Source organism: Sturnira hondurensis, unplaced genomic scaffold (assembly GCF_014824575.4).
Source record: "Sturnira hondurensis isolate 20B ecotype Veracruz unplaced genomic scaffold, ASM1482457v3 Scaffold0003681, whole genome shotgun sequence".
In the NCBI taxonomy this organism is placed as follows: domain Eukaryota; kingdom Metazoa; phylum Chordata; class Mammalia; order Chiroptera; family Phyllostomidae; genus Sturnira; species Sturnira hondurensis.
Window position 1 is genome coordinate 3564849 of NW_028076312.1, and position 20133 is coordinate 3584981.

Here is a 20133-nt window from a genome sequence, read left to right on the forward strand (position 1 = left end):
GAAAAAAAAAAAACTTTTGTGGGCCTGTATTTGGGTCCATTTCGAAGCTAGCAGGCTTACTTCTGTGTCTCAAAGCAGTCCACGAATTCTCAAAATAACTGCTTAGATGAACTAGCTAGAATTCTGCAGAGCAAACGAACGAATGGTTTTGCTTTAACTCTGTAAGACTCTGAAGAGGGATGTGTTGCAACCCCTGGCAACACCCCCAGGGGCCGGCGAGCCTGGGGTGTCTGGGCTGCAGGGTGCAGCTCCGATAGGGTGCTCGGGTGCTTTCAACACCGGGCCAGCCTGCCATTTTCCGGGTGAGGCTGCAGAGTGGGAGGGTCCCCGCTGACAGCCCGCCCACCGAGTGTCCCGCCCTCAAGTCCCCCAAAAAGTCACGTCCTTCGCCCCTCCTCCCTTCACCGACCTCGCCATGGCTTCACGCCTCCTCCGAGGGTCCCTGCGCTTGTGGGGCAGCCGGAACGCTCCGTGTCCTCCTCGTACTTCGAGGTGAGTGCCCCCGGCTCCAGCTGTCCCTGCCAAGAAGGCTGCCTGGCCTGGGCAGCGGGACCCACCCCTCCTGGGGACTGGGAACCAGACAGCCGGTTTGGGAGGAGGCAGCTGCAGCGGGGACTGGGGCTGGGCCTTGGGGACCAGAGCGGGTGCAGAAGGGTCTGGGGCTGGATGGGAGCTACTGGGACAGTCAGAGGGCCGGAAGGCGGGTGTCACCAAACCCTGTCTCCCGGCTCCACTCCAGCTGGTAGGCTTCTGCGGTTGACACAGGAAGCAGGTGCAGTAGTCACCCCTGGGCGCTGAGCGTGCGTGCGCTGCCTCCGACTTTACACCAGTGGCCCCCGAAGGCAGCAACCTGTGACCTAGGGGCAGGCAGGACCTGGGCGGCCGCAGATCCAGAGAAAGCAGGCCTGGAGAAGCGTCTCCCAGAAGACACTCTGGGACAGGAGATAACCTGGCACGGCCCATCACACAAGGACATTACTTGAAAATTAGGAACAAATGGTTTGATTAATAAAACGTGGAGGAATTCGTGGGGACAGTTTCTAAGTGGCTCGATGACTGTTAAGGTAGTGTTTATAAGGTCAAATCTTCAGACTCCAGGGTCCCACATAAAATCCATTCATAGGTAAATGGGAATCGGGGAGGATTCTCTATCAATGGGGGTAACTGGACAGATAAGTTAGCTCCTTACAACATTGTGGTGCTCTGAGATATTCTGGGACCAGGGAAACAAATGCCTACTATTCCCGAAGAGGGTGGGGATGGCTTCCCAGAGAAGGCAACCTGCCTGTAGGATACACTTCCTCTTTTAAGCTGTTCCCAAGAGCTTCAAATTAGTGATCCTCAAATTTTTTGATGTCAGAGAGGCATGTTAGTAAGAAACTAAGAAAATTCCTAGGCAAGTGGAGTGGGGAAATTGAGACAGATAGCTAAACAAACTAGCAGAACAGTATATAGCCGGATGAATTTACACTCACCAGGTGGAAAGCCCTGGGTGCCCAGCAATGGGCAAAACTGGCACCCACCTCACACCCCCACCCCCACCCCCCCCAACCCCGAGGGAGGCCTTTCCTCCTCTGGTACATGGCTGGCCTGGTCGTGTGGTTGAGACTCCTGCCCTGACACTGACCAATCAGTGGAGACCGGGACTCTGGAAGGGCACACTTGAAAAAGCTGATAAATATTCTGAGATGTTCCTCAAAGACTTTCCATGAATTCCAGCACTTAAAACCCTCCAATCAAAGACCAGCCCAAGCTCTCCTAAACTCTAACGGTCCCCGTGAACCTTGCAACCAGGCGAGCAATGGGCATCGTGGGCTGGTCCTGGGCCAACCCCCTGAACTTTTCTCTGACTCTCCAGTGAGCTGATGCAGCCCTCTCCTAGGATCATTTCTCTCCTGAAAACATTTGCAAAGAACCAAAGCAGCCCTGCCTAGGCTGTGATTCATGTATGAATCACTTTAGGGAAATACAAGATCTGATTCATAGGTCACGGGTGAGGTCTGAGATTGTTGAGGTCTGAGGTACATATAACAAGCTCCCAAATGTTGCAAGAAGGGGAATCTTTCTCCCCTTTATAATATAAATGAGGCTTAAGAAGAAGAAGAAGAAGAACTAGCCTTAGGAAAACAATGGCCAGTTTATTCAATACAGATTTCCTGGTCTTCATAGAAAGAAAGGGGGCCCATTTATTCAGTACCAGTTCCTTGGACTTGAAGTAAGAAATGGGTGTTCCAACAAACTTACCTCCAAATGTTTTGATTGTATGCCCTCTGCATATTCTGTCTGGAACACTTTTGGCTGAATTGGAAGTCTTTATTCTTTCTGACATTTCTTTCTCTTTCCTGTGCACTGGTGTATTTTGCTTAGAAATATTCCAAAGGTTTTCTTAACATAACATGAGAAATAAAAATTTTAAGGTCCAGGCAGACTTGAATGTAAATTCTGCTCTTTTATTTACTAATTATTTTGACAAATAATTCAGTGTCTTAAAGTACCAGTTTCTGAGCCTCAGCACATTCTTCCCTCTGGGGAAAAAAATCCCAAGGATGGAAAACCTGTATGGACAAAGGAATTCCCTACAGTTTAATGTCTACTAGCAAGAAATTGGAATTGGTCCCTTTGATGATGGGAAAGTATTTGTCGCCTGTGTGATGCAGCAGGACAGAGGCCTGCGAGGACCCTGCGTGTCCCGGTCCCATCCCACCTGCCCTCACCCACTTCTCTTCCCACTCTACTCATTCCGTCCACACTTGGCTTCCTTGCTGTTTGTAGAGACCATCAGATAGCATCTTGCCTGACAGTCTCTGCCCTAATTTCCTTCTTACTCTAACATTCATTTATGCCTGCAATCTGCTTCACTCGCTCTACTGTCTTTGTTGGCTCAAATCTCATTTTCCTGATTTTCCTAATGGCAGCAACCCTGACTGCACTTTCATGCGGTGACCTTTCCCTGCCTGGTTCCAGACACCCCCGGTCTGGTCCCTGTCCTCTTCTATAGGACTTATTACCTTCTAATATATTACATAATTTGCCTTTTAAGTTATTGATCACTCCTATTACTACTATTTAGTCTCCCCTGAACAGTGTCTGATACATAATAGGCATTCAGAAAGTATTCATTGATTCAGTGAATGAATAAGGCATTCAAAGTGATTTTGATGACAAGTAGCAACCAGAACATTTCTTATAAAGACAAAAGGCAGATTGAGTGTAAAAATTGTAGTATTAAGTGCTCATAACTAAAGGTTACCATGTAAAAGACACCTCAGATTGTATTAACAAATTAAAACTCAACTAAAACAAGTGTATAAAAGATAAATATAAAACAAAATGATACAAAGTGTCTATTACTCAGCTTAGAGTGCCATAAAAAATACCATAGACTGGGTGGCTTGAATAACAGCGATTTATTTCTCATAAATCTATCGGCTGAACAGTCCAAGATCAAGGCGCTGACCAATTTCATCTCCTGGTGAGGACTCTCTTCCTGGCTTGGTGGGCCCTGTGATTTGGACTTACACCCAAACTGGCTCTATCATGCAACAATAGCACCAACATAGTTTATATCTTATACACTCACTATGTGAAATTGTATCATCCTGGATCAAATATTAATTTGGAGGGGCTAATAATATTTAATAACATTCTTAAGTATTACTAATTTAATAATGTTTAATAATAAACATTACATGTTTACAATGCAACAATGTAATAAACATTATTACATTATAAACATTTTATGTGACATCAAGACTTAAAAGTATCATTTTATTGTAATATTTGAATTTTACATAATTCAGTCTACATCACTGACAACACTGAAACCAGGAAAAATGAGCCACAGGCTGGACTGCCTGCCTCCAAGTAAGCCAGACTCAGCTGCTGGGGAGAAGCGGTTTTATTTCAGTGGTTGGCCACCTGAGAAGATGGCAGGCTCGTGCCTCAAGAACCACCTTCCCATCTCTGGTCAAACCAGCGATTCTCATAGGGAATTGGTGGGAATTCCTAGGGGAGAGTGCAGACATGCAGGCTTTCTTGAGAAAAGGAATTGGAAGTGAGGGGAGGGGCCTGAAACAGTCTTGTGTTTCCCACTTGGGCTCATTCTTCTCATTCTAATATTCTGTTGCATCATCTGTGGTACCTTGTCGACATGCGCGCCTCGATCCAGGAATCAGTTGTTTCAACAGTAACAAGAACTCAGCCAGAGGGAAAAGGTGAAGCTGATTAAAAGCATGAGGTTAATGTTACACTTTGATATGTTAGAGAATATACAACTTTGATCACTCGACTAGTTATTTTCAATCGCAGTTACACTATTTTACCTCAACTCACACCTAGAGTCAGTTCTAGGCATGATTTCCTGTTTTTATCGGTTTGGACATGAAAAGATCATTAAAAAAAGGGTAAATTACTTCTTAATCTCATCCAGGTAAGGAAGATCCTATCAAAAGTGGTGGTGCTCAAATTAGAACAGGTTTGTCAAATTTCAGATTCTTTCTACTTGCCTCTAAAGTGTCTCTGAAGAAAAAAAGCAAGATTTTTCCATGTTGTTCAGCGGCACTAATTTTGGTATGAAGAGAAACAATTCACTTAATTTTCTTAATGTATGTGTATGTATTTTTAAGATGTTCTCATTCTGGAGGGGAGGAACGCCTTGAAACACCTTCTGCTAAAAAATTAACAGATATAGGAATTAGAAGAATCTTCTCTTCCGAGCATGACATATTCCGGGAAAGCGTAAGGAAGTTTTTTCAAGAAGAAGTGATTCCATATCATGCAGAGTAAGTGGCACATTTCTCTTTAAAATGATATACCCTAAGAATACAGTAAGGACTATTTCCTAGAATGCTGTGGAATGTTCTATAGAAAAAAATATAATGTTCAGTGCTCTGTAAACTTTTTTTTACTTTCTTCAATATACAAGATTTCTAAGCTAGTTCAAAGCTTTATAAATTAAATTTAAAATATATAGATGGTGGGGCAGCCCCTCCGTCACCTTAAGTGCAGTCACCATGGATCCCCTGGAAGCCCCAGACCTGGCGCCAAAGCCAGTGGTGGTGGCCCTTGTGAGAAAGGGAGAGGAGGAAGAAACCCTCAAGGGTGTGAGGCCAGGGCCACCACCATCTTTTCCCTTTGGGAGCCCCCTTGTGCCACATGCAGCCTAGGGCACGTGGGCCATCCTGTGGGCACAGAGTTCCCGGGACTGCCCCTGTTCACCCCTCACTGGCTCTGTCAGGGCCAACTCAAGCTGAGGCCCAGTCACACGGACCATGCTACACCTTGAGGACACTGCAGTGTGCCCTGCTGCTGAGCAACTTATCTAAGAAAAAGTAAAAAAGATGAACGGTACAATGACATCAGACTCACAACTATCAACAACCAAACCTAAAATAAAAAAACAGAAGTAAAAACAAAAACAAACTAAGCAAACAATTAGAACAGGAATAGAATCACAGAAATGGAGATCACGTGCAGGGTCCCCAGTGGGAGGGGCAAAAATGGGAGAAAATTAAGTGTCAAGAGAATATTAGTCAATTCCCTAGTATTTCTTTTTCTGCTTCATGAATGAATTAAAATACATACAAGCTCAACAGGCCAGCATGATGAAAATCTTGGTAGGGAACTGTCTACCTCAAAGTAGCCAGTTTTTATTACTGGATGCGATTAATTAATTAATAATGATCGACAACTTTATGATGCAAAAATTGCCCTTTTTTATAACAGGATTATGCCATGTTTCCAAAAATGTATTCAATGCCAGTACTTTCCTACAACTGGAACGGCTTTCAAAAGCGATTTAGAAATAGCTTTCATGAAGTTTTTATTAATACTTCTTGGTAAGACTAGTAAGACTTGGTAAAACTAGCCAAACTCTGATGCTGTATACAACTAGTTTTTGGTGAGAAATAATGAGGTTCTTAAAGACAAAAGAAATGTAGTATGCTTCACTCTAAGAGACATTTTTTTTCATTTATTTACTCTCTTAAATTTCATTCCCGAAAAATTGTTGGTGAGAACTTGAAGTAAAAGTGATGGAAGTTGACAAACTGGAATTGATAATAAAATAATTTTCAAAGCTATTTTAGATAGTATACAAAACACACCAAAACAACACATGATAATCAAACTCTTTCCTTTAAAATGTCTTGAAGTATCTGTAGCACTACCTTTAATCATTACCTTCAAGTGCCAGTATCCCACTAACAACCACTTCAAAAAGATTCTCGGTTTCGGGAACTCCAGCCAGCCATATCTGTCCGTGTCATGTCATGTTTAAAGAAAAGCAGCAGTCACACCATCCTGCCCAAACCTAAGTCCCTTCAGAAGTTCGTGTGACAGAGCTACACAGTGAGGCGCTTCTGCCTTTGTAGTTCCTACTTAAACCATAACGATGCTGACGGCTCTTGTCAGATCCTTTGTATGTGCTTATCCCGTAAGTTTAGCACGGTAAGAAAGTACGCAGATGGCGTTGTCTTTACAGGACAGGTTGGGCAAATGTGGTGACTATATGATACACCTAAGCTTGCTGCCTAAGATTATCAGCTGAGAGATGCCTGAATGTCAGTGGGTGCAATTCAGAGGTCCAGTAAATAATATGCAGGGAGAACAGGGGGCAAATGTGGCAAATATAAGTGAGAAAGAGAATTTGCCTTGTGGCAAATACAAGGAGAAATAAATAAAATAGTCTATTTGCCTCTGACTCCTCCTATTTAGGAGGCAAATAGAAGTGCATGGAAGATGTCAACAACAATTACCTTGAGCCCTAGCTGGTGTAGCTCAGTGGATTGAGCGCGGGCCTGCCAACCACACGATCGTGGTTCGATTCCCAGTCAGGGCACATGCCTGGGTTGCAGGCCGGTTCCCGGTTCCCGGTTCCTAGCAGGGGACGAATGAGAGGCAACCATACATCGATATTTCTCTCTCTCTCCTTCCCTTCCCCTCTAAGATAAATAAATAAAATCTTTAAAAAAAACCAATTACCTTGAATTAAAAGTGTACTTCCACACAACATTATTCATGAAGTTTAGTTGTCAATTTAAAAAATATCGTGAAAAAAGCTTTTCTGACTTTAAAATGTTTGTTATTTGCAGATGGGAGAAGGCTGGAGAAGTGAGTAGGGAGCTTTGGGAAAAGGCTGGGAAACAAGGACTGCTCGGTGTCAATATTGCAGAGCATCACGGTGGCATTGGCGGGGACTTGTACTCCGCAGCTCTTGTGTGGGAGGAGCAGTAAGTACGGGGGTCTTGGAAGTCCAGTCTTGTTTGAGGGCACACTGCTCACCTTTCGGAGATGAGCATAAATGATGCTTTCTAATCTCTTTAGGACACTGAAAATTCTGTGTAAAATGTAAAGGTGTATGTCACCCGCGGACTCTTGCACATTTTTTAAATGTCAGAAGGTCAGGAAACCCCCTTTTAAGTTGTTTAAACAGGTGCTGTGAGAAATTAAATAGGTAGCTTCATTTCTACTTGACTCATTTGGTTATTTTTCTCTATTTTAAAACGATATGTGAAAAAGAATAGAAGAGTGGAAAAATATTTCCATTAAATATAATAAAAGTTTAAAATATAAGAACAAATAAAGGTTTTAGTTGATAAATGGGCAAAAGACTTAAAACAACAGTTCAGCAAAAAAGAAATGCAGGTAGGTTTTTTAGATGAAAAAGTCCATCCTTACTACCAATCAAATACAAATTAAATGAACTGAGATATATCACTTTGATTATCTACAAAAGTTAGTGAAAACAAAAAATCATAACACCCAGTGAAAGGCTGCAGTGAAAATGACATACTCCTGAACTCTCGGTGGCATGATAAGGTAGAACAATAAGTGTTTCAGGGGTTAAAAATATAGATACTTCTAAAAATGAGAATATTTCTGCTCTTTCATCTAGGATACTGCTTTGGGGAATTTATCTTAAGGAAATAATTTAATAGAAAAAATAGGAGCTATGTAGAGAAATAATTATTATGTTAGATCATAAAACCCAAATTTGAAGGCAGTCTAAATGTCTGGCAGTGGGAGAATGAAAAGGTGAATTATAGTACACAAGCAATTTATAATATTTTATAGGTATCTAAGATTATTATTATGACAACTAGGTAAAAAAATAAGATTTTCTCATATAATTTAAAAAGAAGACAGCTGAGTACAAAATTCATGCCATGACTACAGTTATATTAGAATAGACTGTTACGGTAAAGGTAATTTGCTAAAATGAAATTAGTTACTATGTTAGGGTGATACAGTTGTAGTCATTAATATTTTTAAAGGTTTTCTCTATTAATTTACCAAGTGTTCATCCAACTTTCTTAGAGAACTGTTATTATGTTAGAACCAGAAAATAAAAGAACGGTCAAAACTAAGAGAGAAAACCTTCAGGAACTTTGGAGGTTTGGGGAAATACAGGCTGTTATAACATCAAGACCTTTAATATTATATTGTTGTTGTTGTTGTTTTTTCATTGAAAATTGGAGAAACTGAAAACAGAACAAGATGACTATTTTGTGCGTTAAATTTTCTTCTTCTTTTTTTCCCCTTAGAGCCTATTCGAATTGCACAGGCCCGGGTTTTAGTCTGCACTCAGATATTGTCATGCCCTACATTGCGAACTATGGTTCGAAAGAGCAGATTCAGCGCTTCATCCCCCAGATGACTGCAGGGAAATGCATCGGTGCCATAGCAATGACAGAGCCCGGGGCTGGAAGGTAAAGGAGCAACCGGTGTGGAAGACTAGGAGGCACAGCTCTACGGCAACTATTTGCCTCGGGGTTTGCTTTATACAAAACTCTGAGCAATATGCTAGGAGGAATACGAAGATGAACACAGCATAATTCACACCTTCAAGGAACTTCAAACTCCAATGGGAAAATAAGGCCTTATATACAAACAGCAATAAAGCAGGTGTTAACCTTGCTGTGCTTGAGATACTATTTACTTAAGGTAATACAAATAAAATGATAGGCTATGCATTGCCTTTGGGGCAGGATGAAATTTAGATATGGTATGACACGCACAAGGAAATGCTTGTAAGGCTATTAAAATACGGACTTGAAACAATGGAGACATGCTGGAATGGCAGCAGATTTTAAAAACCATTCATAAAAATGAATAAGTTTTTTTTTCAGTCATTTGACCGTTACTTGGTAAGACCCTTCCATGTGCCGTGTATACAGGGGTGAGTAAAGCAAATGCAGCCTATGTGCTTATTGAGCAGAATGAAAAGAAACAAATAAGCAGATATATTCACAAGCGTAAATTGTGATAAGTACTATGGAGAAACAAGAGACTGTGTTACATAGAGATCGATGGTGCCTGTGCATTTGGTGGGGAAGGGAAAAACAAATTTAGACAGGAGTGCTAGAGAACGCCTAGGAAAAATGGTTACATTTCCACTGAGATCGGATGAATGAGAAATCACCGGTTATTCAAGAATGACTGGATATGTCATGTGGTGGAACTGGATTTCAAGGGGTAAAAGGAAAGGGTGGAAAGCTTGGGTGATATGTTTCCCTTGAACTTGTAGCCTCCGAAAATGTGGCAGCAGAGACAGAAGGATTGAGTTCGAAGAAAATCTCTACATCTCTGTCATGAGCACAAGTGGGAATGAGTTTGGAAAGGCAACGGGAGTGGAGTGAGGAATTAGTAATGTCAAGGTCACAAATAGGCTGAGAGTCGAGAAAATGTCACGGCAGTCTACGGGGAATGTGTTGACGGTGACTTCAGCAGGGAGGAAGGAAGGGCAGAAGTAACTTCGGAAGGAGTGATGTGGGTATGGAGAAAACAGGCAGAGAATCCAGACTAATCTTCTTCAGAGCTGGGTGGTGAAAGGAAGCGTAGAGGAGGAACAGTACTTTGACAAGCCAGAGCCGTAAGGGAAATGGTTTATGTCCAAGAAAACAGCAATGTATAATTTAAAGACATGGCAAAGCAGAATTAAAAATCTAAGGCTTGTTTCTGCAAACATCGGGCCCTAATGTTTTAGATTTTCTCTTTTGACAGTGCCATTTATTTTTAAATGTTGTGATATTTCATAGTGCCACATGGCAATATGTTTCAATTGTGTTTATCTCTCCCAGATAGAAACCTATCATTTCAGGCCAATATTGATACTTAATTTTGCCAAAATGAAAGGTTTTTTGCTTACTTCTTTTGCCTAAAACTGTTACCTAAAAGAGGTAGGAATTCAATCTTTCTTTGCTTTTAAGATAATTGCCTAAGGTAGCTGGCTGACAGCCCAGTATTCTGATGCATCACACTATGTTCAGTTCCAACCCACTGCATGTTTGTTCTGACCTAGAGGTAACAGGATAATGAAAGATCTTGATGTATCTCCAGCTTAACTCATGCAAACAAAGGCTTGCTTGGTTTTTGTTCACTCAAATTTTCTGTCCTTATCTGCAGTTCTATAATTATGAAGGAAAGGGAATAAGAATGGAGAAAAAAGAAGCAGATTTGGGGGAAAGTTTGGTGAGCGTAATGGAAAGATAGCCAAGTAGTTCGATATTTAGGGACAAGAAAAGGGGCTATGTGGCTGGGAGAATGCAAAAATGGAGAAAAGCTGCATGTGAAGATGATTGGGGTTTAGAGGGATTGCAGTGAGAAATAAAGCAAAGGTATGTGGCCCTGGCTGGTGTGGCTCAGTAGATCGGGCGCTGGCCTGCAGGCTGAGGGGCTGGCAGTTTTATTCCTGGTCAGCGCACATGCCTGGGTTTCAGGCCAGGTCCCCAGTCAGGGGCTTGCAAGAGGCAACCAATTGTTGTGATGTTTCTCTCACACATCAGTGTTTCTCTCCCTCTCTTTCTCCTTCCTTTCCTCTTTCTCCAAAAACAAATTATATATATATAATATATATATTATATATATATTATATATATTATATATATTATATATATTATATATATATATTAAAGAGAACACATATGAGAGGGAAAGAATAAAGAAGACAGGACATGGTTCATTTCACCTGCCTTCAGAGATGGCTTGGCCACACTGCCTTCTTGCTTTGATTTGGCCTTCACAGAAAAAATGTTGAGTTTGCTGGCAAAGATCCAGGGATTCACTGGGTCTTTTCCCGTCCACATACATAAGGGACCCCATTTTGTATAATGACGCATATTTGTAAAATACCTTAACATGTCATACACTTCCACACTGCTTTTCTTATTTGGCTACCATATTAACCGGTGTATAACATAGAGATGGTGTGATTCGCATGTAAAGAGAACCCACTTCTTGCCTCTTGCGTCTCCTGGTGGCTGACGACATCCATTACCCTGTGATCTCATCGTTCCTGTGTCTGCTTCTGTTGTCACGTTGCCCCTCCTCTTCGGTCTTTGTACTCTCGCCCGCCTCTCTCTTGTAAGAACATGTGTGATTGTGTTTAGGGCCCATTAGACAATCCAAAATAATCTCCCCGTCTCAAGGTAACACAACTGCAGGACCCTTTTTCCATACAAGATGGCACTTGCAGTTTCCAGGGATGATGAGGACCCGCCATCCTTGGGGGTCATTCGTCATTATAGGATATTGTGAACTGGAAGCCACTTCAACAATAGGAGATTGTTTTTTTAAAAAATCATTATGAATCTATAGGATGAAATTCTATGCTGCTAATAAAATTTATTTTATAGAAAAACTTTGGATGTAATTAGGTCAAAATCACTCATATGGCTCCATTTTTATGTGCACAAAATACATGTATTTGTATCTGTTTCCATGGAGAAATACTGAAAAATATATATTTTAAATGTTCATTCCAGGATGTAAAATATTTACTAAATTGTTTTCTCCCTTGTCCAGAATATTGTCTGTATTTTTATATTTTAATTATGAATATGTTTATGGTATTAAATATATTTATTTTATATTTAGAAAAATAATCTAGTTTGAGAGGAAGCTTGTTAGGGGAAGTGGCATTTGAAACAGCTCTCTAAATAGCTAAGCTTTTGATCAATAGAGGAAGGAGAAGGAACCAAGGCGAACAGAGGCAGGCAAGTATGTGGAAAACGATCTCAGGGATAAGGTGGGCCTTAAAAACTCATCTGAGTCCAATTTGGGGTCTCCAGTGCTAGTTGGGCCTTGTTATGCTCTATAATATTTGACTAGTTTATGCAGTCTGAAATCATATATTAATTTGTATAAATGATTTTGAATATAATACCTTAGATATTTTTAGTGCATTTCAGTGAGAATTCCTAATATTAAAGATCAATTTTACAATGATGTAAACGGTTCAAATCATCATACCATGTATACACTTACCTAAAAACACTGGCCTGATTCAACTTTTTTTTTAAACATTTTTTAAGATTTTATTTATTTATCTTTAGAGGGGAAGGGAAGGAGAGAAATATCAATGTATGGTTGCCTCTCATGAGTCCCCTGCTGGGAACTGGCCTGCAACCCAGGCATGTGCCCTGACTGGGAATCGAACCACGATCATGGGTTCGCAGGCCCGTGCTCAATCCACTGAGCTACACCAGCCAGGGCTCAACTTTTATTAATTAATAAAATTTTTAACCTTTTTTTACAATTCCAGTGATTTACAAGGAATAAGAACACATGCCAAAAAGGATGGAAGTGACTGGATTCTTAACGGCAGCAAGGTGTGTGAGCAGGGGCTTCCAGAGCCTTTCCTCCAGAGTCTTGCCATGGCAAACAGTGACTCGAAGACTACTGAGTATTGGCTCAACCATATCTAGGGAGACTCACGCAGGAACTGAGATTATTTGAGTTCACACAGGAGTTGAAGTGTTGTGTTTTGCCAGCGGTTAGAATTTTGCAACCGTTGTATTATATAAGATCTCTTCCATTTCTCTGTCCCATTTGCATGCCTCCTCATAGTATAGAAAATATTAGTTTAGATTCCAGGCATATCTTCATCGAGCCAGAAAAGGAGAAGGTGTGGCTCACTCCAAACAAGGAGCCAACAATGGTTGGTAAGTTTGGTGTTTATGAGCAACTGGAGAAAATGCTTCCTTTGTAAATATCATGAAGCATCTCAAAAAATCGTAGGAGAGGAAGATATCTTTGATAGAATTTGAGAGCCCTTTGGGCCTTCTGAGAGCACATCAACCCGCTGATAAGATTGGAAAGCTTAAGAGTAAGTATATGCCTTAGGATCTAATATCACTGGTAGCAGAGGTTTTTGTTTAGCTAAAATTACGTCTGGTATAGACTCAGGAAATATATCTGTTGTTGACTGAGTGTTAAAAAAGAAGATGTTCATTTTCTGTGAGGCCTGCATAAGCTTCATCCTTTGAAGCATGGGATTATTTTCCTTCTACATGTTAATAACCTTATGTAACAATAATTAACGGTCCAGCTACTTGGATAAAATACAGAGAGAGTTATAAAGCATGCATTGTCTGGTTTACTCTTCTTGACTGTACCTCCCCCCAGCCTTGACTTTCACATGGACTTGGACTACTGTGGAGCATCACTATGTGCTTGGGGTTTTCCAGGTGTTTATCACTAATGGGTGGCTAAGCGACGTTGTGATCGTGGTCACGGTCACAAATCGTGAAGCCCGGTCTCCTGCTCATGGCATTAGCCTTTTCCTGGTAGAAAATGGAATGAAAGGATTTATCAAGGGACGAAAGCTCCATAAAATGGGACTAAAAGCCCAGGTAAGTCATCATATAAATCATACTCGGGTAATACTGAAGTTGACTCAATTTTTAATAATAAGTTCTTGTGTATAAATAATTGAATGCACTCAGTTGTGCCTTATATAATATACAGAACGGCAGAAAGCACAATCATACCTTCCAACGCTGAATTCCTAAACAAAATGCTTTCCAGAAATGACCATGGATATTTATTCCACTGTTCGTGCAACTGTGTCTTTTTCTGGCGGTCGACAGTGCAAGTGAATGGGGGTGTTTTACACATCTGCCTTAGAAATGATGTAGAAATGCAATGAAAATTGGCCCTCTTTGTATTTGATTAAAGAATATTATTAAATAAAAAATTATTTTTTCTATTATTTGGTAACTACTTTGTGATTTTTTAATTACTAAAAAGAAAAAAATAGTTAATATTCATTAGCAATCCTTAGTTCTCAGGGCCTACAAATCTGGACAGTCCGGGAGCTAGAATGGCAGGGTAGTGTAGTGGGTAAGGCAGAAGTTCTGGAATCCGAGGGACCTGGGTTTGAATTCCTGGTTTACCCCTTACTGGTTGTGTTCATTAACCACTCCAATTTGGCTCCCAGTTGGTTTTTTTTTTTTGGGGGGGGGCAGCATTCTCAAAAGGAAATAATCTCCTCATTGGGTTCCTATGAAATCTAAATGGGTAATGCTGCACTTAATTGTATGTCCCCTCAGGACACTGCAGAATTATTCTTTGAAGACGTTCGGTTGCCAGCGAGTGCCCTACTGGGAGAAGAGAATAAGGGCTTCTATTACCTCATGCAAGAGCTTCCACAGGTGAGAAGTATTAAAGATTCTGTCTTTTGATTAGATAATAGACTTGAATAAAGTAATATAGGACTATATAAATCCATGCATATAAAACTTGTAATATAGCCAATCATTGGACTATAATTTAAATGTAAAAGAACAGTTGTAGGCTAGGTAAGTACATAACTGAACTTGGGGCTATTCAGTCAAAGCTGGTAAGTAGAGAAAATAGGTATTTCAGTCCTGTGATTCCTTTCTGCAACAGTTTTAGCTTCTGAACAACAAGTCAAGAATTGTTGTTATCTTTTTGTAAGGAAATATCAACCAAAACATCTGGCAGGTTTTAAAAATATAGTAATACCTGGAATCAAAGAGGAAAACTGTGAAGTTCAAACTGAGTAGTTTTAGCTATGCAGGGTCAGCCCTCACATCTGTGCTTNATAAAACTTGTCATATAGCCAATCATTTGACTATAATTTAAATGCAAAAGAACAGTTGTAGGCTAGGTAAGTACATAACTGAACTTGGGGATATTCAGTCAAAGCTGGTAAGTAGAGAAAATAGGTATTTCAGTCCTGTGATTCCTTTCTGCAACAGTTTTAGCTTTTGAACGACAAGTCAAGAATTGTTGTTATCTTTTTGTAAGGAAATATCAACCAAAACATCTGGCAGGTTTTAAAAATATAGTAATACCTGGAATCAAAGAGGAAAACTGTGAAGTTCAAACTGAGTAGTTTTAGCTATGCAGGGTCAGCCCTCACATCTGTGCTTTTGGAGTGTGGCCGCTGAGTGATCATTAAGCCTGACCTGCCAGCATAAGAGGCCACACCTGCTTAGAAACTGCCGTAGCATGAGCTAAATCACGAAGCTGGGGACTAGGGACACTCGCTAGGGCTAGGGACAATGGCACGGAAATGGTATAGGAGCGTTGTCCCACAGACCAAATGGTCACCAGTTCAATTCATAGTCAGGGCACGTTGCCTGGGTCGTGGGCCAGGACCCACAGGTCCCGGGCTGTGGGCATGGGAGAGCACATCATGGGGTTCTTTCTCTTTTTCTCCATCCATGCTCCTCTCTCTAAAAAACAAGTAAATAAAATCTTTTAAAAAAGAAATGGAGTATCAAAATCACCAGCAAGATGGAATTGAACTAACTGTGAATACTTTTACACTAATGTGCAGAATTTAACTATGCACTTTAAAATGTTGTTTTCCACAGATACTGCAGGGTACGTGCTGTGCAAAGATAAGTCAAAACCAATGACTTCAGAATTCTTTTCTCATAAACCAGTCAAGAGAGGAGGGAATTTCATAAATCACATATATAGCTACATATATATAGTAAGAATAATCAATTATAAACAAAGGATTTGCTTTAGGGAGTTATTACAGATATGTCAAAATATTAGAAATCTCTGTAGGAGCCTTTTTTATAAACAGTTAAGAAACAAATTACTTGGAGTTTTTTAAAGATTATTTCTGGAATTTATTATCATTGAAATCATGTGAAAACCACTTGCATACTGAAAATCATGCTCAAGACTTAATTTTTGGGTTATAGGAAAGGCTTTTGATTGCCGAAATAGCAGTTTCAGCCAGTGAATTTATGTTTGAAGAAACCAGGGAGTACGTTAAACAGAGAAAAGCTTTTGGAAAAACAGTTGCACATATACAGGTAAGCTTGCTGTCATGGTTTAGTATTACACGGTGTCAATGACCCTTCTGAAATCGGTCCAGGCTAAACATAAATATGGAGTAAATCTCATTGAGGTGGTATTAGAGTCCACAGATGTGGATGCGATCACCAAGGAAGAGGGGATATAGACAGTAAGACAAGAAGAGACCCTAGGACAGAATCTTGAGAGGGGAAAAAAACCCACAGAATTTAAAGGTGGAATTGGAAAGGAAGAGACTACAGAGACAACTGAGAATGAACACCGAAAAAAGAGAAAGCAAATCAGTCAAGTGTCACGGAAGCCGAAGGAAAAGAGAATTTTAAGTAGGAGAAAGCAGGGCTAAAGCTGCTTGGAGGGAAAATAAGAGGAAGGTCAGAGAGTGCCCACTGGGCGTGATGATACGGAGGTGTTTTTGTAAGAGTCCCTAATGGACTGGTGTAGGGGCGGTGCCAGAACAGAGCAAGTAGAGGAATAAATGGAAATGAGAAAGTAAAAGTATACTAATGGGAAGCAGCTCTTTCCTGAGTTGGCTGTGAATGGTAATTGGAGGTTTGAAATCCCCTCTTCAGAGTGAGAGACTGAACTAACTAGAGAAAAATGGTAAGCCTGCTAGCAGTATTGAGGACCCGGATGAAATTATGGATCATGAATGTGTAGGGGCACCTTCTCCTTTTTTGTGCAACAGTTTTTCGAAAAGGACTTAACTGCCTAGGCACAGAGAAAGTGGGTGATGGTGTTGCATTAACCTGGGTTTGGCTGGCAAGCGTAAGGTATTTTCAGAAAAACTCAGCATATGATGTCCATAATCACTGATCAAATTTTAGACTGTCTAGTGTCACCTTAAATGAAGGAGCAGTTTATAAGCTATGTAGCCATCAAATTGGTGAAACATTTCACCAGCAAAAACAAAACAAACAAAAAAAACCCCAACAACCTGAATTTGAAAATCAACTTGAAAAGTTTTAAGCAGAATGACTTGACTGAAGACTTTGTGAAGGGCAAAGGGGAGATAAAACACTCCAGTAGCTTTTTAGAACCAGTGTTGTAGAAATTAAGCTCAGATGTGGTTTAACTCCTAGCACAGTTTCTTGCATACCTGTGGTCTACAGAAGTTGTACTATCCCTCTCAGAAATATTCTCTTATTTGTCAGGTATGAATAATGTCACCCAGGGAGCTACTGTGAGGGTTAGATGACATAATACATGTAAACTTGCTCAGAATATTGTCTGGCAAAGTAAGCATTCATTAAGTTAGCTTCTCCACCCTCTTAAGTAATGTCTTCTTCTATTTTGTTCCAATAAAAGAGCCTTTTTTGTCAACTTCTTGCTCCTGGTCTGGACCAACTCCATGTCATTTTGGGACCCTTTTGCTACCTTTACATTCATCAAGTTAACTTGTCCCATTCTGAAAAGATTTCTTTGCCTCCTAACTTTCTAATCAACATAACAGAGCTACATACAGTTGTTCTGAATCTATAAAAGGAGGCACATGCTTAGCCAAGAAAACATTTTAAAAAAACATATGATTTGACCTCCCTAGATATTACACTTTAAATTCCCTTGCATTTATGTATTGCCGATCTACATTTATCAGTGATTCTCAATCACTGCCCTCCTCCCCCAGCCATTTACAAAGGTCAGGGAAGGTGGTGATGAGCCCTGGAGACCAGTCTGGTTAAATGTTCTGTAATTCAGAGATGCTTTGTAGGACAACTAATTGTCTCAGTCAAGATGCCAGTAGTCTACTCACATACATGATTTATTCCTTTTTGTTTCACTGAGAAAATGGGTATTGATTGCCTTCTAAACTTTGTGTGTCAGAGGTAATGACTTAAAGGTATGACTTAAAGGTATGACTCTGGACGTCGTACCTGTAGGCTTCAAGCAACACAGGGAATGACTCCACTTGGTAGTGCCTCGAGACTTTCCCAGCCTTACCCCGAGTGGAGTTAGTATCACTTGTTTCTGAAGTCCAGCCATCACTACTTTTACATCAAAAATATTTATTAAAATGCACGTGCATTTAGACCTGTTTTGAATCATGTAAAGCATGAACCAAAAAGATATATTTTCCCCCTTGGAAATATACAATTCCTGTGCTTATGGGAGTCATATTAAATCACAGCAAAGATGACTGTAATATTACCCAGATTGTGTAGCTCAGCATGTTAAATGTGGTTTGGTGTTTCCTAGACATTAAATGTGATGGAAATAGTTGCATGTGTGTGATAACAAAAAGAGAATAGTTTCAATCCGCTGCGAAGCAGGTGCCAATTTTTGGTTGCCTTCTTTCAGAGGTGGTTTCACTAAAATTTCACTAGGTGGCAGTAGCATTCGACTTCCACCAGCATGTTAATTGACATGAGTAGTATCAGTTTCCATGTAAATGCATGTTTTGAGATTTCTGAGATATTTCGTCTAGTCTTTCTGATTTAGCTAGATAAGTACCTTTGAATACTATTTTAATATTCAATTTAGGAATTTAACGTATTCATAGAAGAAGAATGACCGGTGCATGTCTACACGCCCTGTTCTAGAGCTGGGTACACTTAGTTCTATCATTACATTGAAATAGAAGACTTTGAAATGCCATCTTATACTTAGCTAAATATCATTTTATGATCCCATAACAATGAAGTTTTCTTTCTCTTTTTTATTCTCGAATTTTAAACGTGGTGGTCCTCTCTAACCCTCCGGATGTGTTTCACAAAAATTGACTTTCTTTTTAAGATGGAGACCTACCATACTTAAGTAGTTATAAGGCTTCCATTTTCATTCATACTTTCTATATTTGATGTTAAGTCAAATTTTCCATTAAATAAACAATAAAACTGTAAAATTCACATATTAAGTAGTGATAATGCTGCCATTTATCATTATTTTACATTGTGCCTGTGTGCCAGACACTGCTAAACGGGTCATCTCATTTTTTTTCACAGCAACTCTATGTAACAACTATTATATTTATGCTTATTTTACAGAAAAGGAGATTGAAAGAGAGAGAGGTTAAGTAACTTGCCCAAGATTACATAGATATTCTAACTCCAGAACCTACACTCTTAACTCAGAAGCTAGTTTTCTTACTCAGAAATTTAAGGTAGATAGACATTTTTCTTTTTCCTTCCCTTCACCCACATCCACCCATGTTCAATGAAGTGAAAATTCAGTGTTCTTTTCTAATGCAAACTTTAGTTATTTCCTGGGTGGTATGTGCTCTTAATTCTTAGGACCAAAGTATTAGAGAAAGGAATAGAAGAGGAAAAAAAATAACACTTCTTACATTCCTCAAAAAAAGGGGGATATCTAATTCCTAAGGCCTTGAGTTTAAGATTAATTAACTATAAAATTAGATGGTGAACCCAAGATGTTATATTTCATACTTCAGGTGAAATTGCAACAAATGGCATTGTCTAAGTGGAATGCTAGGCTGGATAACTCTCTGAGTGGTCTTCCAGTTGCACAGTTCTGAGATTCTGAGAACTTTGTCCTTCAGAACTCTGAGAGAGACTCTATCTGGTTATCTGGTCTACTTGGGAACAAGGGAATTTTTTTTTAATGCCAGCTGCAGTATGGTCTAGTGACTGTTAGTGAATGTTAAAATATACTGCTATGAGCATGTTGATCATTCACAAAAGCATCTCACTAATAATGTTTGGTACAATTAGGAGCTGCCATTCGTTAGAGAATCATTTCTGAAGGTTAAGACGTAGTGTCTGCAGTGAAGAGCAAAGACCAAGTCTGCATAGTCATGCCCAACTCCTTGCCAATAACACGTAAATATTTAATCTCTTTATCTCCAAGGAGTTAAGTACTCTTAAAGACATCAGTTCCTTCAGACCTCTGGACCTCACCAAATGTGCTGACACAAGAGTTCTAAATGGGCCCCTCCTGGTCTGAAATTTAGCTTCAGCCTCTAGAAGCTCCTAGCTTTCCCATCGGAAGAGCTCTCATGTGAGAGAGTTGGACTTAGAGATTGCGCTTCTCCCCTATACAGAGTGCGTGAATTCACAAATGTGCCGTCCACGGGGTGAGGCTGGGTCAAAAGTTTCTTGG

The 20133-nt window shown here is 40.2% G+C and overlaps 1 protein-coding gene across 2 annotated transcripts in view; it reads left to right on the top strand.

The window, feature by feature from the left end:
• Window positions 1-358: 358 nt before the first annotated feature.
• ACADL (acyl-CoA dehydrogenase long chain) overlaps window positions 359-20133 on the top strand; it is a 30285-nt gene continuing 10510 nt past the window's right edge. The window contains exons 1-8 of one of the 2 annotated variants that reach the window (XM_037042031.1): window positions 359-492; window positions 4626-4781; window positions 7092-7229; window positions 8544-8708; window positions 12542-12608; window positions 13467-13631; window positions 14331-14432; window positions 15966-16079. In XM_037042031.1, coding sequence (XP_036897926.1) covers window positions 416-492; window positions 4626-4781; window positions 7092-7229; window positions 8544-8708; window positions 12542-12608; window positions 13467-13631; window positions 14331-14432; window positions 15966-16079 — 984 coding nt within the window. In that variant the 5' untranslated portion in view covers window positions 359-415. Of the gene's footprint in view, window positions 493-4365; window positions 4404-4625; window positions 4782-7091; window positions 7230-8543; window positions 8709-12541; window positions 12609-13466; window positions 13632-14330; window positions 14433-15965; window positions 16080-20133 lie in introns of those variants that run through there. The other variant, XM_037042032.1, reaches the window with a different exon arrangement.